The following is a 24,272-nucleotide window of genomic DNA, read 5'->3' as shown; positions in this document are numbered from 1 at the left end:
CACCCAAAAGTTGTATTGAAATCCTGACCCCCAGTACCTCAGAGTGTGAACTTATTTGGGAATGGGGTCTTTGCAGATGTAACTCGTTAAGATGAAGTCGCACTGAAGTTGGTTGAGCCCCTAGTCCGCCGTGACCGTGTCCTTCTAAGAAGACGGCTGCGTGGAGGCAGACCCACAGGAGAAGGCAGGGTTTGGAGCCCTGCAGCTGCCTGCCCAAGAGCACCAAAGATGCCACAACTGCCAGAGGCTGGAAGAGGCCAGGAAGGATTTCCCTACAGCTTTCGGGGACGGCCTCACTGACACCTGGGTTTCAGACTTCTGAAACTTTCTTGCCTCTAGACTGTGAACAGTACATTTCTGTGGTTTTTAAACCACTCAGTCTGTGGTCCTTTGTTACGGTGGCAGCCGTAGGAAATGAGTCCGCTGGGGTTGTATAGGTTCTTTCATATACACCCCGCCCTGTAACAAGGCATGTTCTTTTTTTTAAAGATTTTTTTTTTGATATGGACCATTTTTAAAGTCTTTGTTGAATTTGTTACGGTGTTGCTTTTGTTTTATGTTTTAGTTTTTTGGCTGTGAGGCATGTGGGATCTTAGCTCCCCTACCAAGGATCGAACCCACACCCCCTGCATTGGAAGGTGAAGTCTTAACTGCTGGACTGCCAGGGAAGTCCCAAGGCATGTTCTTATGACTTGAAGTAGCTCCTGTCCTACTGGTACATGGGGGAGAGGTGTCAGTGCAATGCAGAAGTCGAGCTGGGTCACACTTGATTTCCTGCTTCATTGATGCTTCGTACCATTAAGGAACGGGGTTTGACCGTTAAGGACACCCACCGGCTGCACGTGGTGACCCTGGAGGGATGCCCTGTGTCTGTGTGCACCGTCCTCCCACCACCTCGGCTCCGCCTCTTGCTCGTTTTGGCAGGGTGCTCCTTCTCAAAAATGTTTATTGCGCGGTTTTCTCCATCTCTGTATGTTCTGTCCCCGATTCCATAACTCAGAAGCTTCAATTCTTCCTTTTAACCTCTCTCATCAAACCGTTGCCACCTTTTATAAGGACTTTTTATGTATTAGGAATTTTACACGTCTTTTTTTTAAACTATGGTAATTTAAACCTTAGAGTTAGTGTTGGTTTTTGTAATACCCTGGTTATTAAATTGCAGTTCTGAATAGTCTGCTCCAACCTTATTTTTTTTTCATAAGCCCAGGTATTTTTAGTATGCAGGTTTTTGGAGTGTGAGGTTCTTCCAGAGCGTATATATTGTATTATAGCAGAAGCTTCTGTGTCCTGTTCAGTCTGCATCTGGGAAGAGAGCCGTCTCAGTCTGGCAGCCTCGCACTAGGTGAGAGCCTGCTGGACGCTAGGCGTTTGGTTCGGGGCTGTGCATGTCAGCTGCAGAGGGGATGGCTCTGAGAAGCGTTTTAGCCACTATTGCAGTAGACAGAGGAGGGGTAGGAGCAGGGGACAGAATCTTTGGGCGAAACTCAGGTCTGGACCTCAGCGATTCTTTTTTTTTTTTTTTTAAATATTTATTTATTTGGCTGTGCCGGGTCTTAGTTGGCGGCACACGGGATCTTCATTGCGGTGTGTGAGGTCTTTTAGTTGCAGCCTGCGGAATCTTTAGTTGTGGCATGCAGAATCTTTTTTTTAGTTGTGGCATGTGGGATCTAGTCCCCTGACCAGGGATCAAACCTGGCCCCCTGCATTGGGAGTGCAGTCTTAACCACTGGACCACCCGGGAAGTCCCTGGACCACAGCTATTCTTATTTGAGGATAAATAAACAATTCCCACCATGGGGTCTCAAAAGGTATCCCAGAATGTGGGGGAAAGGGAGCTATCCTGAAAGGCAGAAGACAGATATACCTCTGAAAACAATTTATAGTCAGAATCAGAAAAAAGAAATTTCAAAAGACTTTGACTAGGAAGACAAACAGAACAGAAGGTCATGAGGAGGGAATCAGCCGAGAGGAAAAGAAAATGGAATGAGCTGTAAAGGGAAACGTTTGAAACAAAGAGCTTAAGGTTTAGTTAAAATCTGTATGAAAAGCCATAGGAATAAAACGGATATCGTGGAAACTAGGAGCAGTGCTGTGGAGGACACACTGGCAAAGGCTCTTGGGATGCAGAGTAAACGACGATGTGCCGGTGCTGAGAGAGGCCAGATACGATGGGGAGGTTTCAGCCAGACAGTGTGGGAAGCTCTGGAGATGCCAAAACAAATGTAACAAAACAATTATCAAAACGTGATTGAAGAGCATTTTCCTGAGCAGAAAAAAGACTGTGTATTGAAAGGTTCATGTTTGGAACAAAATAAAGGGAAAGAGACTGACCATACATCTTCTGACAACATTTTTGAATTTCAAGATTAAAGTAAAAAAAAAAATCCTGGCAGAATCCAGACAGAAGAAAGCCTCAGAACTCAGCCCCTAAGGGTCCCTGGAAATGAAGTGCTGCTTTGCTGGGCCAGGGTTTTCTGTATCTGAGGGTGGGGCAGTGGCTAAGAAATATCTGTGATCCAAGACTTTTATACCCAGCCAAGTTGTGAGTTTTGTGTGAAGGATACAGAGCCATCCGAGACTTGCAGGGGTTTGCAAAATATACCATCTGCATTGCTTTCAAGACAATGGTGTTTCTTTCTGGTCAAGAGATGAATAAAAATTCCATTTTTTCTAAAATTTTATTGAAGTATAGTTGATTTACCATGTTGTATGAATTTCTGCTGTACAGCAAAGTGACTCAGTTACACATATATGTATTCTTTTTCATATTCTTTTCCATTCTGGTTTATCGCAGAATATTGAATATAGTTCCCTGTGCTATACAATAGGACCTTGTTGTTTATCCATTCTGTATATAATAGTTTTCATCTGCTAATCCCAGCCTCCCACTCCATCCCTCCACTCTCCCCTGCTTGGCAATGACTTATTCTCTATGTTTGTGCGTCTGTTTCTGTTTTGTAGATAAGTTCATTCGTGTCATAGTTTAGATTCCACATGTAAATGATATCATATGATGTTTGTCTTTCTGACTTACTTCACTTAGTAGGATCATCTCTAGGTCCATCCATGTTGCTGCAAATGGCATTATTTCATTCACCTTTTATGGCTACTATTCTATCTATATATATATATATATATATATATATATATGTATATATGCCACATCTTCTTTATCCATTTAAGAGATGAATAAATAAGTTACTGTGTTTCCTAAGGAAATAAACAGATATAGAACAGTAATCAGAAAGATATTAATCACAGAGTTATAGATAACGTATAATTGGGGTTTAATCCTTTACATGATGAATGGGTTAGGGTTCTTTGGTTATAAGCAATAGGGGGGAAAAATCCTTGAATAATTTAATCAAGAACAGGAATTTGTCACACTACTAAAGGAGCGGATGATAGGCCTCAGAGGACCCCTGAGCCAAGGTCAGTAGGAGCATGTTCATAATTACCATTTCCTCAGTTTATCTCTGTGTTCCGATTGTAAAGCAAATCATGCTCATCACAGCAAAGTATTTAAAAAGTCACTGGGGACGCCGTCCCACAGAGGCAGACGCTTGGTGGCGGGAATTCGCGCCCTGGTTTCTCTGGGCTCCTCCTCTGTTAGGTGTCTGTGATCTGGGGAAGAGGGTGGTCTTGGGAAGAGGATTTGATGAGCTCGGCTCACGTTACGTGCCACCCTCCCATCTGGGGGTGGACCTGTGATCGGCAGGGCTCATCAGAGCCACCTGGAGTGGGGGAGGAGCAGGTCCTCTCGGGGAGGCGGCGGGCAGCTCCCGTCACAGACGCAGAGGGAAGCGGCCTTCAAAGCGCTGTTACCAGGAGTTGATCATGACATTGGAAAATGCCTGACTGTCATGTCAGCAAAGGGAATAGGGTGTCCGGCTGTAGAGCTCGTAGCCAGTGTGGGCGAAAGGCGAAGAAGAACAACCGCAAGGAAATGCATCACAGTATTAGCAAGTGTTTGCCTCTGTGTCATGGCTTCACGGATCACTTTTAAAATACTTCCTGTATGAGCATGTTTTACTTTTACGATCGGAAAATGGAAATAAACTGAGGAAATGGTTATTAGGAAGATGGAAGCCTGGGAAACCGTTTAGGGTATGAGTGGGGGAAGCTGAATTTAAACTTAAACTCTGAGATTGCCGCTACGTAAAATAGGAATAGTCGGGGATATAGCGAAAATGAAAAAAAACGTGTGTGGGGAGTGGGCTTAAAGTGATTTCTTGTTTAAAGTGTTTTCCGTCCTCAGTGTCGAGGTTGTACCACAGATACGCTGTTACACGTATTTACATTTACTAACAAAGCGTCCAAGTAGTTTGTACAAGTTTGAAACGATGGTTCCATGTGAGTATTGTAGCAATCCATGGTAGAGACGGGGGTGGAGCGTGAATGATCGATTCCGTGCTCCACGTGGTGTCCGGGGGGCCTTCACCTCCTAATCGAAGCCTCCCCTTTCTCTCCCCAGACAGGTCGTCTCCTGAGAGCCCGGGGAGACCCCTGCCCTCCTTTGGATTACTGGGCCCACTACGTGGTCGGCGAGACGGGGAGTTTCCGTGGCCGTGGACCAGCTGTGCGCGTCGCTGGATTTGTATGTGCCGGTGGGACCCTGGGGCTCTTTGGAGCTCCCGTTCACGTGGAAGTTTTGAGCCCTTTTGAATCCCTTAAAGGAGAAGCCGCTGCTCGCAATGAGCTCCCAAAGCCATCCAGGTAAGCGGGGCCCCGGGTCCTGTCGGTGGATGCGCTGCCCTCACAGCTGGTCCTGGGTCTCCCACTGGGTCCTCCATCATGACCGCCGTCGGTTTACGACGGCCCCGAGGGCACAGTAGGATGCTCTTCATCTCAGTGGCGGAAGGCTGAGGGGGGCCTCACGGAGACGTGGGGTCCAGCCTCGGCCGGGACCTGCATGTGCCGACTTGCGCGGCACCCGTTTCTCTGGTGCTTCAGGGAGGTGACGGGTACGCGTCCATTTGTGGTCTTCGTCTCCAGCTGCTCTGTTTCTGGGGGCTGTGGGGGTGGGAGGGCCTCTGGGTCGAGTCTGAGAAGAAGCGCGATTGGTGCCCGTCAGTGGTGGCCAAGGGGCATCGCTTCTGGTGCCCGAGGCTTTTTATTAGGCGCTGCACTAAGCATCTTATGCGCATTGACTCCTCACTAGGCCCTATACGTCTCCCACCTGGCGGGAAGAAGTGACTTGTTCCAGGTCACAGAGCTAGTATGTGGCCAGATAGGGCCGGGAGCCACGTTTGCGTGGCTCTTAGCTTCAGAAGCGTGTTGCGGACACACGCTTTCGGGGCTCCTCCTCCCCCGTCGCAGAGCCACCGTGCTCGCTCCGACCAAGCTGGGAGCCCTGCCTTGTCCCGCCTCACCGCCCAGCGCAGTGTGGCCTTGGGCCACTTAGCTGCCAATTGTCCTGAGTCTGCCTGGGCAGGTAGGTGCAGGGCAACCTTGAGGCACCGCATCCGTCAGTGTGGCTGGGGGTCCGGCTCAGCAGAGAGGGGCGGGGCTTGGTGTGGTCTCTCCGTTGGGGATTGCCCCCCCCGCCCCCCGCACGTTCACACCCCTCTCCTTGGCCCGATCAGAGTTGTCTGAAGCTCCTGAGAGCAGGATTCCCAGTTATATTTAGATCTGAAGGCTTTATTGATTTAAATCGTTCATGTATTGCTTGATACAAAGTGTCAAACAAAATTCTGCAGTCTGGATCGAAGTGGGTGAGGTAGACCGTGGACTCTCCCACCCACTCAGAGTTGGGGACATGCCTTTCTCCTGTGTCTGAACAGGTAGGGTGTGTGTGTAAATGTTTTAATAGAGTGTAATCGTTCTATCTCTGGGGTTCTGAGTTGTATTTTTTCCATTTTAGTGCATTATGAGCATCTTTTGATGTCAGTATGTATATCAAACTGACTTATTTTTGGTAGCTCGAAGATGGATATTTATGTGGTTGCAGTGGTATTTATAACAGCCCCAAACTGGCATCAGACAATTATTATACATATATTTTGAACACACGCTTCTATAAGTATCTCCACTGGATCACTTCCAAGAGGTAGAATTGCTGGGTTGGTGGGCACGTGCATTTAAAACTTCTACAGTTACTCTCAAATTGCTCCAGAAACTCTGCCCCAACTTTTCTCAATCGTAGTTTATGAGCATAGATACTTTGCCTCATTGGCACCTGCACTAGGTGAATTCAGTCTATTTCATTCTTGTCAGCATTCTCAGGAGAAATTATTGTTTGAATTTACATTCCTGTATAAATGGGCGTGCACTTTTTTTTGCACGAGCTGCTATAGATGTAATCAAATCTCGTACATGCCACCAGGCATTTGAAGAGAAAGAAGAGTGCTCTTTTTTCCCTTATTTTTTTCTTTCTTCTTGTTGTTGGGTTTTTTTTTTTTTTTTGGTCTAAAGAAGTCTCTATGTATACATCAATACTGTATGTGAAGTTTTCTCATTCATAAGTATTACATACAGTTGACCCTCGAACAGCACGGGGGTCAGGGGTGCCGAGCCTGTCCGCAGTCGAAAATCCACGTGTAATTTATAGTTGGCTCCCCGCATCCACAGCTGGCTCCTCTGTGTCTGCAATTCCCTCTCCGGGAATTCAACCCATCACGGATGGCGTGGTACCGTGGTACTTACTATGAAAAGAATCCAACGTAAGTGGTTCGCGCAGTTCAATCCTGTGTTGTTCAAGTGTCAAATATATTTATACATAGGAGTATATATATGTATTTTTTTCTCTATGTGTTATTTGTCTATACATATTAAGTTAATTGAGTTATTTAAATCAGTATGGCTTTATCTTTTTTGTCTCCTCGATTTCTAGAGAAATGTGTGCTTTCCATTATGATTCTAGTTTGTAATATTCTTTTTACAAAAAGACCATTTTATGGACCGTTTTTGGCTTTATGTATTCCAGTGTGTTTTTCAGCGCTAAAAAACTAATGACTGTTATCTCTTGGTGGCCCTGGTCTCTTAACAAAATACAACGTATTTCTCTGTTCTCTTAACAAAATACAACGTATTTCTCTTTGCTTCATGTTTCTTTGCCCCAAAGTTAATCAGTCTCCTAAAAGTATTTCTGCCCTTGGTTTCTTTTCTTTTCTTACCCTCACAAGCCTGGTCCCCGTGAACAGCAGCGATCTAGTTGGGTTTTACTTTTTTCTCCTTCCCAGAGTCTTGTGCCTCACGTGGGGAGCTCACCCGGGGCTGTTGACTGCCGTCGTGTCCCGCCTGGTGTGTGTGTGTCGTTCTTGACGCTGGACGCTGTGTCTCTCCGTGGGTGGAGCTGGCGAGGCAACCCTGCCTTGTGGCCTGAGCCTCTTCCCTCCTCTTCCCTCTGTTGTAGGGAGTGGTGCACTTGGGGCCTGAGGCTCTCCTTCAGGGGCCCGCCCTCCGTCCTTCCCCGAGCAGCCCTTGGAGCTGCAGCAAGGGACCGCAAACAGTGCCTGGCACCACGAGGGTCGGCACGCTGGCCGGTTGGCCGCCCCCCGCCCCTGGCTGCCCTGCTGTTTCCCCCGGGCCGTTTTGGGCTGGCAGTTGGGCTGAGCTGCGGGCCTGCACACCCCCTCCTCCACAAGGCCGTTGCCAGCCTGGGCCTACGGTCTGCTCACCAGTGATGGTTTTCCCATCACTTGGATCCCCTGGGATGTACATTCTCTAGGAAATTCCTCCAGGTTTCTTGTCAGTTGATGCTACTGCTTTCCCACTGTCTAGCCTCGCTGCAAATCCCTTCATGTTTATATTTATCCTTTGTCATTTTAGTGGATTTGAGGGAGGAAGAGAACTAATTAATACTGACTTGTTCAATTCGCTCTTCTGAACAGGCATTTCTCACCGTTCTCTGTCTTGTCTTCAGCCCGAGCAGACAAGTCCTGTTTCAGTCTCTGCATCCCTGGGACGTGCGGTGCCAGTCTCTCCTGGCCGCGCACCCTCCCTCCCCCTGCGGCACCTGGGTGCCTCCTTGTCCCAACCGCTGCTCTGCCAGCTCCTGTGTGGCCCTCGGCGCTGGGCCGGGGGAGGCCAGCCGCTGTGGGCCCCTCCTCTCACGCTTGCAGTGCCGGCTGGCTTCGGTCCGATGATAAAACGACCTTTTCATTTGATGTGTAGAATTTTTCTCTCCCCTGTTTGCCTTGAACACTCCCTCTGGTGTTGGGTGAGGTATGCATTATGATTTTATTGCCGTTCTTTCTGAACTTTGCCAGAGCCAGGCCCTGGTTCTCTGACGTAAAACTGTTAACTGTTGGGTTTTATTGCTCTGGATATAACTATTTCTAATGATGCGAGCAGCCTGAGGAAAGGGCCTGGCTTGATTTAGTCTAAGAGAACTCTTCTTTGAGAGCAGGAAGAATAAAAAGAGCCTCTGAGGTGTTGTGCTTCCTGTCTACCCCAGCACTCCAAGCCTTTCCCTGCTGGGATGTGCCCCAGCGGTCGGGGGCTATTAGGACGCAGGGCCTCGGCTTCGAAGCCGAGTCCCCGGCCGGACTGAGCGACTGTAGACAGTCCGTGGGTCTGCTGGCAGGACAGGCACGGGCTCCTTCGTTCCTTGCCTCTTCCTTTGTTTTCCTCAGATGAACACTGTGGAGTTCCTTGTGGCTGGATTGTGCTAGGATGTGGAGGCCTCGGCTGGCTTACAGGAGAGCCAGATGCTGTCGCTCGGCCACCGTTCTGCCATTCCCACCCCACCCAGTGCAACTCACCTTCTTTGCAGTAACGTTTCTGCCTAGAGCAAGTCTGGAGGAGGGACTGTAAGCCTTAGGGAGCCCCGTACAGAGCCTCCTGGACCTGTGTGTGGGCGTCCAAACCACGCCCTTGACGGAGAGCTGGCTGACTGTCTGTCATTCAGGTGCCCCGTACCTCCCTGTATCTTGGTAAGAGGCACATATCGTGTTAAAAACAGGAGAACTATTTTGAGGGAAACTTGTATATTTCAGATTCATATTTTAATTTGGACCATACTCTGATTTCTTAGTATCCTCTTCAATCTGAAATGCCCTGGTCCACATAAAAGCAGCTAAAAAGTCTGTGTCAACAATAACTTGGTGATTAATGAGTTTCAACATAGTTTGATTTCTTCAGGCCCTCATAAAGTTCTAATCCTGTAAGTCTCCCAGGAGGCGGCTCTTGGCCTCCGCTGGTCTGAGCCGGAGCCCTGGTATTGCTTTGTTGGATCTTGAGTCTGTTTATTTCAACCAGTTTGGCCACCAAGGGTGTTATATTTTAATATAGAAATGATCTCAGAAAGACACATTTTTATATCATTTAAATTGTGCTTTGCAAGGATTCAGTGTTTCAGGAATACTGCGAAGTTTTAAGGGGAGAAGTGAATTTTAAGGACTTGCAATTAACACGAAGAAGACATTGATTCTGAGCTGCTGGGGGTGGGTCGTGGACCCTGTGCGAGGCCCCGGGACACAGGAGGAGAGCTGGGGAGCCGGGAGTGGCCTTGGACAAGGCCCGGGGAGGCCCAAGCCTGGGCTTTTGGGAGGCGGGGTGTGGAGCCAGCAGGTGCGGCCGGCAGAGTCCTGGGAGCTTAGGCCAGGAGATGGAGGCTGTGATCACGCCCATCGGAAGACGGGGAGCAGCTGGAGAAGAGCTTGTTCATGACATTTCTGGGAGGCATGGAGAGTCCCCAGCGGCTGGCGGGCCCGGGGTTCTGCGCGGGGAGAGCAAGGCTGAGCCCCGGGGACACAGGGAGAGGAGCCGGGTTCCCGAAGTCGTGCCGAATGCAGGTGTCTTGGGGGGACGGCGGGGAGCCTCATTGTTCAGATGGACCCTGGCGTGGGAGGTACTCGCAGGCCCCTGGTATCGCCCGCTTCTGCTTTCTCAGGGGCAGATTCAGAAACACCCCGTGCGTTTCCTGTCTGCGAGCGTCCCCCAGGCTCCTCCGGGCACCCGCGCTGCAGTTGCAGCCCTTGAGTTGTCTTGGCCCCGGATCCTCCACGCCATCATTATCTGGATCTTAATCAGTCAAGGTTTGTTCTGGAAATCATGGAGACATAACGACTTCTTTTTCAACCTCCTTTTTAAAAAAAAATCCTCAAATTGTGTTTTGTCTTTTAAAAATCACGAATACTCAGTCGTTATGAAGAGCTCAGAAAATTCACTGTCAATGGAGCATTGATGGTTTGTTTTGGCAATTCTCTGAAAATTCTTATACGGTTTGTGGAACATTTGCATTTATGTCCTTTTTTTCAAAGCCACCATTGTAGAAATGCAAATTTCTGAATTCTGAGATGCTGAATGTTAGATGATTAACGATATTGAAATTTAAGAATGAACTCCCGGTATGTATTTGACATAGAAAGCCCTGTACCAGGATCATTAGAAACCACCGAGAGCAGCTTGTCGGTGGAACAGAAAGGCCGTGATTGAGGCGCCCAGCGGTGGGGACAGGTGGAAGGTGGACAGGTGGGTGCTGGGCGGCCACCCCCAGACGCTGGGCTGTGAAGGGCCGGGGCTGCTGTTTACAAAACCGGAGATGTTTAAAGCTTATAATAGTAACGAATCAACACTGGTTACTCTCTAACTGCAAGTCAAACTCTGCTGTGCTTTTAGGGGCCCAGAATGAATAGCGACTTGGTTCTGAATTGTGCTTTACGGGTTATTTCATTCGTTTTGCATGACGGTCCTGGGAAGTGAGCTAGAACACTGTTATTCCTGTTCTGTCCATGAGGAAACCAGTCTTGACTGCCATCCAGTGCCCCGCCTAAGGCCAGGTATCTACTCAGAGGCCATCCTGGAACTGGAATCAGTCATCTTCCCTTGAGGGATGTGTACCCCTCTGCTGGGCAGACGCTGGCCGTGCCGGACCAGTTAGGAATCCATCCTGCTGACCTGAGTGGGGTCCCTGGGCCAGGCCAGACGGAGGCGCCGGCCCCCTTGGTACGGTGTGGTTCATGTGGAGAGGGGATCGGCTGGGGGGCAGGGGTCCCTCAGAAGGGGTGTGTGAGGTCAGGACGTGTGAGCTGAGTGGGGAGCAGGGCAGGAGCTCGCCTGCCCCGTGGAGCACAGAGGCTGAGATGCCCCAGAGGGACCTGGAGGCGAGAGCTGGGAGATGGGAGTGGAGAGGTGTGCGTCGGGGACGGGGTCCTGACCAGGAGGGGCAGCTGTACCCAGGTCCACGCGGGCCCATCCCCTCTCGGTTCCGAGACCCTGTTGGCGTGGAGAAGGGGTATGGGCCTCGCATCTGGACGTGCGCTCTGTGCCCTCCTGGGACATGTGCTTTGTGTTCCCGTGGTTTAAACGTGCATGGCTTGGCCGTGACTGAACTTCTTGGCGTTTGCAGTGCTCACAGCATGTCACTAATGTTTTTCCTTACTTCTTTGAGCTTCTCTTTGCCAGTCCTGAGAGCTGACTGGGGGGTCTGGCCGACCAGGTTAATTTGGGAGATTTTGGTTGAAACGTCTCATGTTACTTCCACATAAGAGCCTTTCATTTGCTTATTTCGTGAGACCATGATAAAAAAATGGACACTTTTGGGAAAATTATAATGATCAAGAAAAAAGTCAAATGAGGCAAATGACTGTAAACTTTTTAGAATCATCTCTGGCCTTGTGTTTTTACATGGGTTTGCTTTTCTGCACTTAGTAAGGTGCTGGGAATATTGGTCTGTGAGAGGGAGTGCTAAGCAGCGTATGATGGAAAGAGACCTGATTGTGGGATTTTCATGTTTGGCCCCCCCCCCCCCACAAAACAAGCGGAAATAGGAGGGATGAACTCGGCCAGAGCCTGGTCTCCGGGCGCACTTGGCCCAGGTGGGTAGGGAGGTGGCCACTCCCTGGAGGCTGCGTCGGGTTCTGGGTTTTCTGACCATCTGTTCGGGTCATGAGCTGGGATGGCCAATAGTGGCCTCGTCCTGTTGGACTTCAGGCTTTGTGTCCCCCCAGCCCTTCTCCTCCTCCTTCTCGGCCCGGGGCTCCCACTGCTGCTGCCTGGATGCAGTGATCCTGACTCGGAACTGGAACCATCCAGGCTGTAGCGCAGCTTCAGAACTTCTGGGATTTTAAGATGAACAGTAGTGTTCGACGTTATAACCATTTTTCTAACTTCTACTAATACTGTATACTTTTGAAAAGTAGTGGGGAGGCTTATTTAAAAGTGATATTTAAAAAAAAATAAAATACATGCATATCTTACATATGCTTATTTTTACTCCTTTTGCCATAGCACTCGTAAAAAGTTCTGTAAGATTGGTGTAAGCATCTTGATGGTAATTATTGAGTGGCCACTAACTGGGGGATTTGTTGTCTGCTCGTAACTGTGTTCTCCCAGGGCTCACACGTGTGCTCTGATTCTGTATTCTTGTTTGATTTGTTATTGTTAAGAGATTGTCTTTAGGCCTTTCACTGAGGGAGCTTTTGTGACTGATGGCAATTTATTTATTTATTTATTATTATTTTAAATTTATTTATTTATTTATGGCTGCGTTGGGTCTCCATTGCTGTGCGCAGGCTTCCTCTAGTTGCAGCGAGCGGTGGCTTCTCTTGCTGCAGTGCATGGGTCTCTAATTGCGGTGGCTTCTCTTGTTGCGGAGCATGGGCTCTAGGCGCGCGGGGTTGCAGCACGCGGGCTCGGTAGTTGTGGCGCGTGGGCTCTAGAGTGCAGGCTCAGTAGTTGTGGCGCATGGGCTTAGTTGCTCCACGGCATGTGGGATCTTCCCAGACCAGGGCTTGAACCAGTGGCCCCTGCATTGGCAGGCGGATTCTCAACCACTGTGCCACCAGGGAAGTCCCATGCAATTTTTTTTTTAAACTTTATACTCTTAGGACATTTTGTAGAAGATTGCTCCTTACAATGTAATTGTTCAAGGTGCAGAAGCCAAGAGAATGCCTCACGTTTTAAGAGCTAAAGGTTCTGTCAATATTTTGATTTGTTTGCATTCATAGCCAAGTTTATTCCTTTTTAAGTGCAGTCTATGAATTTTCCTAGGCAGTCCTTTGTAGAAATTGGACTTTTGTTACAACTGTGTCTCTCATCGACTTGTTGATTCAGTAGGATTTGTGTGATGCTGTTGGAGTTCTAAGAGAATTCCATGGAATCTGTTCTTAACACCGGTTTTCTAGACCTACGAAGAGCCCTTTCTAACCCGATCGCGTCTGTTACACTGAGTGTATTTAGTGGCAGTTCCTCCGTATTGAACGGTGCGATTCAGAATTCCCGGTGCTCCTCATTTTCACGTTCATGTTGATTTAATCCAAATCAGGGTCTGATTGACTGCTTCTTACAGCTCAGCCCGCCGCCCCCCCCCAACCAGGGTCTGACACAGAGAACAGAAACCTGCTTGCTGTTCTTTTGTGCCCAAACAGCCGCCCATCCCAGTGCTGCAGTCTTTGCCCAAACACCTGCAGTCTCCACATGGCTCTTTGTTTATTTCAGCCTCACTGAAAGGATCAGGGGACGGGAGGAAGGCGAAGGTGCTGGGCAGGCATGGAGAGCAGAGGTTCTCACTGGGAAGTTTTAGCAGAAGCCGGAGATGAGGACCTCTGTGTTTTGTGGTGCCGGAGCCTCTGTACATGTCGCAGTCGAGTTACGGATGGTGATGTGGTGGTGAGGAAGGTGGTGGGGAAGGGGAGGTCAGCATCGCATCGGAGGTATTGATGATGGGTGACCATGGACACCCGTCAGCTGTCGATGAGCCCCGTTTTTCGAGTGACAGGGACGAAGTCATGGCTGCTGAAGAGGGGACCAGGTCGGCAGCGGCCTTCCTCTCTGGTAGGCTCCTTGCTGTGGGTCTAACGCTCTGGAGTGGAGGCGGTGGGTGCGGAGTGGCTGCAGCCTGGCGGATTTGCACGTGGGTGTCGTCATCAGTGGGGTCCTTGTTGTGCGGAAGCCTGCATCTTCGCAGGAGATGCTTCAACATAGGAAGGTGGTTCTTTTCTAAATACGGGTTTGGGTGTCAGTGTCCTTGAAGACTTTTTGGGAGGAGGTGTTTGTCTCCAGTTCATCAGCTCCAATGGGAAGGCATGGAGCCAAGGCCATTGCTGGCTGGAGGGACACAGGGCAAACCTGAACTCTGTGTGCACAGGGGAACTGGCCTGGAAGTGCTGAGACCCCACTGTGGGTTTTCTGTCCCAAGGAGCCCAGCCTTTAGGAAACACACCAGCTGGGAACTGAGCGGCCGGCTAGGGGTTCCGTTCGGCCGTCCCCAGGGGGGCCTTGGGCCTCTGAGAACAGTCCAGCTGTCTGTCTGCTCTTCTGGGATTTGGTTCCCTTTTGTTATTCCCCCATCATCCATAGAATTTTGTAAAACGTTCTTTCTCCTGGTGGCGTGGAAAGGCAGGGCTGGCCACGCTAGCAGGTGAGTGGCATAGGTCGGCCTCTCGGGGCCTCACCGGGCACAGCTGGCTTTCACGGGAGGGCCGGAAGGGGTCCTGGAGGTCGGGGAGCAGAAGTGCCTGGCAGGTGACGAGCTGCTGTGTGGGGCTGGGAGACCCCAGGTCCTGGAGGTGCTGCAGAGGGGGACCCGGGGCGTGGTTCCCACTCTTGTCTGTTCCGTGTTCAGGCTTCCAGCCCCTTCCTGTCCCATCTCAATACCTCATGCTCGACTGGCCAGCACTTCTGTCCAGGGTGAAGCTCACGTGGCCAGGTGGCCCTGGCCTGAACGTAGACCTGACTTGTTGGGTTCTCAGCTGGGCTTTCTTTGAGCTCCCTGTGGGGCCAGAGGACTTGGTGCCCGAGAACCATGGGGTGGGGTGTTTCTTCATGTTTGTAGGTGCTCTGATTTCTTTTGACGTTACGTGGCTCCTGTTATGGGTGGCTGTGGTGACCGATTGGCGTGGATTCGGCCTCAACAATTGTAGTTCCAAAGGAGATGCTGTTTTTAATGACTTTCCCAGGAGATTCTGGGCCGTGTGTGTGATCCTATGGGATGAGTCTGCTCTGGCTGAGGCATATGGTTTCCAACATCAATATCATCTGTGAGAAAAAAAGCAATTTGGGTCTTTCTCAAGTTGCTTAAGTTGTCCGAGAGAACATTATACTAGCGTTTCTCAACAGTTTCCAGTTCTGAAATGGTTGGGCTGCACCGGGGGTGAGCAGGGGGAGGCTGGCTTAGCCACTGGGCAGAGGCAGCTGTGTGTCCACAGTACGTTCTGGCTGGAAACAAAACTCTACCACCAGGGAGGTGAAACTCAGCTCCTGATAGACCCTGGGCGGGGGCAAGAGCTGCCTGGCTTGCCCCACATGACCTGAGAATCCTGCTCCAGAATTTTCCATCAGGGGCTTTGAATGCTCTTCATGGTGAGTCTCCCTTTTGCTTTGGATGCTTCTGGAATCTTCTGGATGGACTGGCCTCAGAATCTCATTAATGCAGTGGTCTCTGTCACTTCTAAACTATAGTTGTCAAAATCCAGGGAAATCCCATGACAGCTGCAACAGATTTAGGAAACTGCCGGCAAAACATTTGAATTTTTCTCATATTTTATAGAGTGATATTTCATTTTAAAATATCTCTTCTGGCTTTGCATTTAAGCATTCAAAAGTCAAACAGACTTTGAACTTCGAATGCGACCTTGTTATTTAGCAGCACCTGGGTTAGAAAGTTCACGCTGTTTGATGTCTACACCAGTCCTGGGGGGCGGGGTGGGCAGCTGAGGGTCAGCCTGGAGAATCTCAGGATTCCAGGTGCTCTGCTGGGGTGCGAATGAAGGGGAGTGGGAGCTGGGGCCCGCTCTGGGGAGAGGAGGGGCGATGGGCCAGGCAGAGGGAGGTGAGGGGGAGGAAGCCCCCAGGCCTCTGGGACACACCAGCTCTGGGTTGCAAGGGAGGCGCCCTGGGAGGTCCCAGAGCAGTGTGCTTGGGGAACAAGGTAAGACGTGTGTGGCCGGGGGCGTGGCCCACCCAGCGGAGAGCTGAGACGTCACCCTGCTCCTCAGCACCTGGCTGTTCTTTGTGAGCAGCCTGGGCACCTGGTCGTGGGTGGGATGGAGACGCAGCTTCCTCAAGGCCATGGGTGTTGTGGAGGTGTGCCCTTCTGCAGCCCTCCTTGGACTTCGGGCCAGAGTCATGCAGAGCCATCTCTGGTTCCTCTCCAAGCCTGGCCCCTGGGATGAGACGTCTGAGCGGTTCCCTCCCCTTTGTTGTTTTCCTTTCCCCCTGCAGAGATAGCAGTGCACGAAAACAAGCCAGCACTCCTCGTTCTTGTGATTTGTCACTTATCCTGAGCCTGGGCTGGGTCCAAGCTGCTCTTGTATTCCTCTGGGGCCGGGTCTGCAGCCCTGAGCTGAAGCGCTCGTCCGGCCGGGCTCGTGCTGTTCCTGGAAAGCCGGGGCCCTGGGGTGCGTCCTGTCTCCTCTGTCGCCATCTGTTTGGGAGCAGAAGTTGGCTCCGGGTGGACGGCGGATGTGCTGCTCATTCATCCTCGTTCTGGGAAGCAGGTGGGGAGTCCCAGGAAAGGACGAGCCAGGAGACGGCAGACCCGGCACAGGCCCTCTGACCTGGTTGCTAATCACCAAGTGTGTAGTTAAGATGGAAGCATTGGCTTTTTCCTTGTCTGCCAAACTTAGGCCTCACTTTGTTTACTCTGATGAGTCCTGATTTCTTCCCTTTAGAAGAGAGGTAAGCAGCTTCCAGTGGAGTTTTCCGTTGATGGGGCTCCTGTGGGTGACACAGCCCAGGGAGGCGGGGAGGTGGGGGGTGGGGAACGCTGAGCTGTGCTGGTGTCGGTGCAGGCACGGCGGGCACTGTCAGCCTTTCCAGACCTGGAGTGTGTATCGTGCCGCAGAGGCCAGTGGAGGCCCAAGTGCACCTGATGGCAGTGTCTTTGGAGAATTGCTGTTTGCCCCACTCCCTTGGGGCTCTTTGTGTGACAGCTCGCTGTTCAGTACAACTGGTGCAGTGGAATGAGGGTGTGTTCGTTCTAGGCTGTGAATTTCAAATAAATTTGTGTACCCCTGTGATCTTCCTGCCCTGTAAACCCAGTCTCAGCATGAGAAAGACATCCATTTCCAGCAGAGGTGTACCTTCTGATAATACCTGCCCAGCCCCGCGAGACTGTCAGGGCCATCGAAAACAAGGGACCTCTGAGAGGCTGTCAACGCCCAGGGGAGCCTGAGCAGACTTGAGGACTAAATGCAGCGTGGGGTCCTGGGTGGGACCCTGGGGTGGAGAAAAGACATCAGGGGAGACAAGGGGATCTGAAGGAAGTGGTTAGCTTAGTTAATAACCCTGTATCAGTATAAAGAATGGAATAATGCCATATGTGCAGCAACAGGGAGGGACCTAGAAGTGATCACACTAAGTGAAGTAAGTCAGACCGAGAAAGACAAATATCCTATGACATCACTTATATTTGGAGTCTAAAAAAGTGATACCAATGAACTTATGTGTAAAACAGAAATAGACTCACAGACAACAATCTTATGGTTACCAGAGGGGGCAGGGATAAATTAGGAGTTTGGAGTAACAGATGCACACCACTATTTACAAAATAAGCAACAAGGACCTACTGTAGAGCACAGGGAATATCCTGTAATAACCTATAAGGGAAAATAATCTGGAAAAGAATAGATATGTATACATGTGCAGCTGCATCATTTGCTGAAACATTGTAAGCCAACTATACTTCAGTGAAGGATGTATGTATATATCAGTGTAGGATGTACCATAGTGGTGTCAGGTGTTACTAATAGCAGAAGCTGAGTGCAGTGGTTGTTGGTGGAGTACATAGGAACTCTGTACCGTCTACTCAATTTGTAATAAAGTCTACTGATAAGCTTTGAACTAAAAAAAATAAATTTGTAGATATTCTCTCTTGCTCACTCTCTATTTATGAATGATAGTGTACTGTAGATACTTAGGCACCTAGCTTTAAAATTTTTTTCCTTTGGGGATTATTCTAAATTAGTACAAACCAGTTTCCTGTTCTTTTATGGTTGTACGTGGATGTGATATCATTCATTTAACAAGTCACTCTTGGTGGAACCTGGGTTTTCTTTCCAGCTTTCCCACTGTTGCTGCACTAAACAGCGCTGCCTTGAGGGTTCCCATTCCTAAGTGAACTTTACGGGAGTGTGACAGGCATCTTCTTCTAGATGCACAAACCATCAGTGCTTAGCTTGAATTATGACAAGAGGAAGACACCTGTGACTGCTACACAGAGCGAGAAGAGGAGAACCCCGGCAGCCCAGCAGCCTTTACGTGGCCCCTCTCGGTCACCACAGCCCCTCCCCTGCCCCCGGGAATCTCCTTTCCAGCTTTTAACACCTTGGATTAGTTTTTCCTGGTTTTGAACTTTATATGAATGCAGCCACAGAACATTTACTCTTTCTGTCTGGCTTCTTTCTCTCAACAAGATGTTTGTGAGATTTACTGAGGTCACGTGCCCCAGGGTTGTTTGTTCATTTACATGGGTGTGTAATATTTCCTTGTATGAACAGATCACAATTTATCTATTCAACTGTTGATGACACCTGGGTGGTTTCAGGCTGGGGTTTTTTCATATAATGCTACTGTTACATTCTCGTGTGTCTACTGGGCCACATTTCTTTTGATAAGGTATGTGTGGGCCAAACAGATTCTCAGGTTTCTCCTACCAGTTTACACTCTGAGAGACCCACTGGCTGCACCCTGGCTGGTGCTTGGGACTCTCGTTACTTTTTGTTCTGGCCACTGTGACTTATCTCGTATTTCCCCTATTACCGAAGATGCTGAGCATCTTGTCGTATATGTATCAAACAGCTAGATATCCTTTCTGGTGAAGTGCCTGTTAAAGTCTTTTGCTCCTTTAAGAAATTGGATTGTCTTTATTTTTTCTACTGATTGGTAGGAGTTATTTCTATAGGCGAGAGATGAGTCCTTTGTTGGTTATTTCCTTGGATGTTTTCTCTAAGTCTGTGGCTTGCCTCTTCACTTTCTTAATGATGCTCTTTGATGAACAGATGTGCTTAATGTTAACACAGTCCAGCTACTGGTCATTTTTTTAATGCCTGCTTGAATGCCATGGAGATAGCCTATTATCTTCTAGAAGCTTCATTGTTTTACCAGGTGGATCTATGGTCTACCTGGAATTGATGTTTTAAAAAATGCAATGTGTGGTGATAACTGAGGGTTAATTTTCCCATTTGGATATTCAGTTGGCTCAACGATTCGTTAAATAGCTCTATCCTTTCTCCACTGCTCTGTGATGCCACCTTGTCCTCAGTCATGAACATACATCTGGGTCTGTTCCTGGCCTTCATCTGTGTGCCAGTGAATATGGTCGTAACTAATGGAGCTTTATAATTCATTTTAACAGCTGGTAATGTGCGTCCTCCAGCTTTTTTTTGATCATTTTAAAGACTGTCTTGGTTTTTCTTGGCCCACTGCATTTCCATATGAATTTTAAAATCAGCTTTTCAATTTCAACAGAATAACTACTGGGATCTCGATTGGGACTGCATTGATTTGCATATAAAATCAGTTTATTTGAATCTTCCAATCCATGAATATGATATTGCTTTCTATTTGTTTGGGTCTTCTTTAATTTCTTCTGTAACAATTTTTGTAGTTTTCAGTGTAGAGTTCTTTCATTTCTTTTGTTAGATTTACTTCTAGGCATTTTTTGGGATGCGTTTGAAAATTTTTTTGTTTGTTTGTTTGTATTTAGAAATACAATTAATTTTTGTGTAGCCACTTTGTAAACGGCTTTTAGACTTGGCTTATTACTCTACTAGTTTGTAGATTCTTTGAGATTTTTATGTATACTGTCTGTGGATAGTAGACATTTTATTTTTGTTGCTAATTTTTCAATTTTTTATGTGTTTTTCTTGCTTTATTGCATTGTCTAGGACCTTCAGTCAAATGTTAAACAGAATTGGTGATTGTGAACATCTATGTCTTATTGGAATATCAAGGGAAAATTTGTCAACATTTCATCATTATGTATGAAATTTGCTATAGTTTTCCTATAATAGTCTTTATCAGACTAACACAGTTCTCTTCTGTTCCTAGTTTGCTGCATTCTCTCACGAGTAAGTGTTAAAATATTAGGCTGCACCATATGGTGTGCAGATATTTGATCTTTTTCAGTCTATAAAAATGACACTTTCATTTGGTTCAACTTAATATACCTTGTTCTGCATCTATTAATCAAATGATTTTTCCCCTATGTTTGATTAATGTGATGAATTTTCTTGAATGCTTTTTGAATGTTAACCAGCCGTACATTTCTTAGTAAATCCAACTTGGTTATAATATATTATTCTTCTTTTATACTACTGCATTCATTTTGCTTATATTTGGCTTAATTTTTTTCATCTAAATGCATGAGTGAGATTGGCCTGTGGTTTTCTTTTCTTGAAATGTCTTTGTTAGGTTTTAATATGAAGGTTATACTGGCCTCTTAAAATGGAATGAGATTATCCTCTTTTTTATTCCTGGAGTTGGCAAAATTTTTCTTTGAAGAGTCAGATGGTAAATATTTTAGGTTTTGTGGAACACATATGGTGTCTATTGCCTATTTTTCTTCTTTTTTTTTTAAATAAAACAATCATTTAAGAATGTAAAAACCAGTCTAAATTAGCAAACTGTACAAAATGAGGCCACAGATTGATTTGGGCCATTGTTTGCTGACCCCTATTGGATTCTCTTGAAGAGTTTATATAAGGTTGATGTTGTTAATTTCTTTTTAAAATATTTGGAAGAACTCACTGGCAAACCTACATTGGCATTTTCTTTGTAGGAAGATTTGTAAGTTACACCGCCAACTGACCTAGGACTATTCAAATTTTCTATTTTTTCTCGTGTCAGTTTTGATGTGTTTAGTTATTCTCAGAATTTTTTTCATTCTATCTAAAATTCCAAATGTATTGATACAGTTTTTAAAATACTTTCTTGTTATCTTTTACTGTTTGTAGGATTCGTACTGACATCTTTTTCATTCATATTGTTTATTTGTTCTTTCTCTTTTTCCCCACTGGACTTGCTAGGATAGTCGTATTAATATTTTTAAACAACCATATTTGATTTTCGTGATTCTACTGGATTTTTACAAACTCAATTTCTGATCTTATTGCTGTTATTTCCTTTTATTCTCTGGGCTTACTTTGCTTTTACTTTTAGCTAATTGAGGTAAATATTTAGGTTATTGAATTTTTTTTTCAGATTTTCTTCTTTTGTAATACATGCCCTTAAGATTATGATTTTCATGTATGCGTGGCTTTGCTGGGTTGCACAGGTATTTAAATGTCATTTTTCATTATAATTTGGTTTAGAATAACATCTGATTTCTTCTTTGACCCATGGGTTATTTTATTTCTTTATTTCAGCCTTTTGTGAATTTCTTAGTATTTTGCTTTTGTTATTGATTTCTACTTTAATTTCACTATGGTCACAGAATTTACTGTATATAATTTCAATTTTTGAAAATCTTTTGAGTTTTGCTTTATCATTGCATGGTCAATTTTATACATATTTTATATATTTGAAGAGGATATGTCAATTAAGATTGTCAGTTCTGTATATGTCAAGTCAAATTTATTAATCATGATGCTCAGACCTTCTGTTACTTTACTGATTTTATTGTCTGCTTTTTCTATCAGTTACTGAGAATATTTAAAAATCCCTTTTTGTAATTGTGGATTGGTATTATTTCTCATTTTAGTTGTCAGTTTTTGCTTTTGTGTGTTTTGAAGCTATTTTTAAGCCCATGCAAATTTAGAACTTTACACTTTCTTGTTGGAATAACCACCATTTTATTATTATGAAGTGTCTGATTTCAGTTTCCCTGAGGCCCGGTCTTCTCCTTGTACTTACTCCTAGTATGTAAGGATCCCAGCTGGGAGCCCCGGGTGTTTACGTGAACCATCCCCCTTGGCAGGCTCTGAACCCATTTCACTTCCCAGGGTTGGCTTCTCACCCTCCTGGTGGAAGCTTGTATGTCAGCAAATGCCTCTTGGGGAAATTGGGCTCAAAGTATGCCCTCCTCTCTCTTTCCTCCTCTCTCTTGTTTTGACCCGTCGAGTCCTGGCTGCCTTGGTAGCTCTCTGACTCCAAAGCTTTCATGGTACCTACATATGTTTTTTTTGTTTGTTTGTTTGTTTTTGCGGTACGCGGACCTCTCACTGTTGTGGCCTCTCCCGTTGAGGGGCACAGGCTCCGGACATGCAGGCTCAGCGGCCATGGCTCACGGGCCCAGCCGCTCCGTGGCATGTGGGATCCTCCCGGACTGGGGCACGAACCCGTATCCCCTGCATCGGCAGGCGGACTCTCAACCACTGTGCCACCAGGGAAGCCCCCTACATATGTTTTTTATGTTAACCAGTCTGCAGCAGGGTTGGCCCGACATGAGCTAGTTTGCTGTAGCCAAAGTGGAAGATGAGGTTTACTTATCGGTGCCATATAATGTGTGTAAGGTTTCCCAGGTGACTGTCCAGGTTTGCACTGACCTTTACATTTCAGTGAAATAACTGCTGGGCGTATTTTAAAGTGGACTGAAACATACCTGCAGCCTCGAGCTGCTCTTGTAGCACTTTTCCTCGGATATTTTATGAGGTGATTGATGTCGCACCTTACAAATGTCAAGTGCCCCTATCTGAATGCAGCGCACTCGGTGAGCGCCTTCCTGCCAGTCTGCCTTCTCTTCCTCCTCCCCTTGGTTTTCACCAAGTTGTTTTCCCTCCAATATGAATGAAAAATTCATTCTAGATTTAGCTTGAGAAATATTTTGTAGGACATTGCTTTTCATGCCATTAATGTCATGACTATACCAGCAGTGGTTTCCCCGCTCGGCAGAGCGGAGCTCAGATGCAGCACCAGGTCTCTCTCGGCCTCCTTTTCATCATGTGTCGGGGAGGGGGTGTATTAAATGATATTTTAGTTCCTTCCGCCTCTGAGATTCCATAATTCTCACATTCACGTGGTAGCCAAGGCTGGAAAGGTTGGAAGTAAGCCACAGGTCAGCAAATAACTGCCTGGGAATTTTTATATGTAGGGGTAGGGGTGTAAGACAGCTTCTCTTCTTTAATGGCTTTTTGGGTTCGGGGGAAGCTGTGGATGGAATCTGCTTTTCCACATTAAAATTTACCTTTTCTGTTTTGTAACCCATGCTTTTCATATAATATAGTCAGGTTATAAATGCCATGTTTGGTTTATAACATTGAGAAGCACATTGTATTCCTATAGTTGCTCATTTAAATCACTTAAAAATAAATATGATTTTACCAGCAAATAATTGAATTAAAGAGTGCTAGTTTTAAGGAAGCCAGCATTTTCCTCCCCGCAGGAGGTAAGGCTCCATGACCATCTCAAACAGCGTTGCAGTCAAACAGTTATTTTGCCTTTCTGGAATGCGAGTCCTCCCTAGAGATAGCAAGTGCGAGGGTTAGCGGACGTGGGAGCCCTCGCCCCTCCTTGGGGTTAATGGCAGTCTGTGTCTACTTGGTGGTGGAGAACAGACGCCTGGAAGGGTGGCTGAGTGTGGTGGTCACAGAGGGCCAGAGCCCAGGCAGACCTTCTTGGCTACACTCCTCCTGGTGGCCTCCTGCAGCCCTGGATGCCCAGCACGGGCGCTGAGGCCCGTATCCGGGCAGCTGGTGAGGGCCCCCGGTGGTCCTCGTTCAGGCCTTGGGAACCAGGCGGGATGTGCCACTTCCGCTGGCCACGGTGGCTCCTGCTCTCGCACGGGAGCTCCTCCCTTGCCGTGGCCTCCTGGAGTGCCTCGTCCAGGTCCCCGGAGTCCCCACAGACAAGCCTCCACGTGTGGTCTGGGAGGTGCTGAAGCCAGCACCCATGGTGGCGGGTGACACGCCATCGTGACATGGCGGGGCTTCGCTGGAGGTGTTGGCATTTGGTAGGTCATTCGTTCGAGGAGGGGCGGTGGTGCCTTCCGGTGGCGGCACGGCCGTGGCCTGGCTGCCCCTGTCCCTCTCACTGTCCCCACCACAGCCGGAAGGATGGCGGCACTTGGGTGACAGGTGGGGCCCGCGTCGGGGCCCGGTACGCCGCACTCGGACCCTCACAGCACCCTTCTGCCAGCTCCCCTCTGCGCTGTGCGTGGCCTCCGGCAGTGGGCGGCGGGGCGCAGACCCTGGCCCTCCCTGGGTGGCGGCGCCCCTCCCTCTGGGCTTGGCTTCTCTCTGAGGGTTGAGGACCTGCGGAGAAGCAGCTTTGGCCCTGGGGGTGGGGTGGGGGAGGATTAACAGAGGCAGGTGTGCAGCCCGGGGCCCGGTGTGCCCGGGATGGGAGCAGTTGTCCTCATCAGGACACCCAGAGCCCTCGGGGGCCCAGCGCCCAGCCCAGAGCATCTGGCAAGTTTCACTTTAGTCACATTTGTCAGACTCAGGCCCTTG

General features: G+C 47.9%; 1 protein-coding gene across 5 annotated transcripts in view; it reads left to right on the top strand.

Annotated features, from left to right (window-relative positions):
* The window catches only part of HDAC4 (histone deacetylase 4), a 296,704-nt gene that overhangs the window by 39,322 nt on the left and 233,110 nt on the right, over nt 1-24,272 (top strand). For 4 of the 5 annotated variants that reach the window (XM_081243357.1, XM_081243355.1, XM_081243358.1 and 1 more), the window contains exon 2: nt 4,475-4,716. In XM_081243357.1, the coding sequence (XP_081099483.1) occupies nt 4,695-4,716 (22 nt within the window). In that variant the 5' untranslated portion in view covers nt 4,475-4,694. The remainder of the gene's footprint in view (nt 1-4,474; nt 4,717-24,272) is intronic. The other variant, XM_081243356.1, reaches the window with a different exon arrangement.

This window comes from Mesoplodon bidens, assembly GCF_964165515.1.
Source record: "Mesoplodon bidens genome assembly, chromosome: 8".
In the NCBI taxonomy this organism is placed as follows: domain Eukaryota; kingdom Metazoa; phylum Chordata; class Mammalia; order Artiodactyla; family Ziphiidae; genus Mesoplodon; species Mesoplodon bidens.
This window is presented reverse-complemented; position numbering and strand designations above follow the sequence as displayed.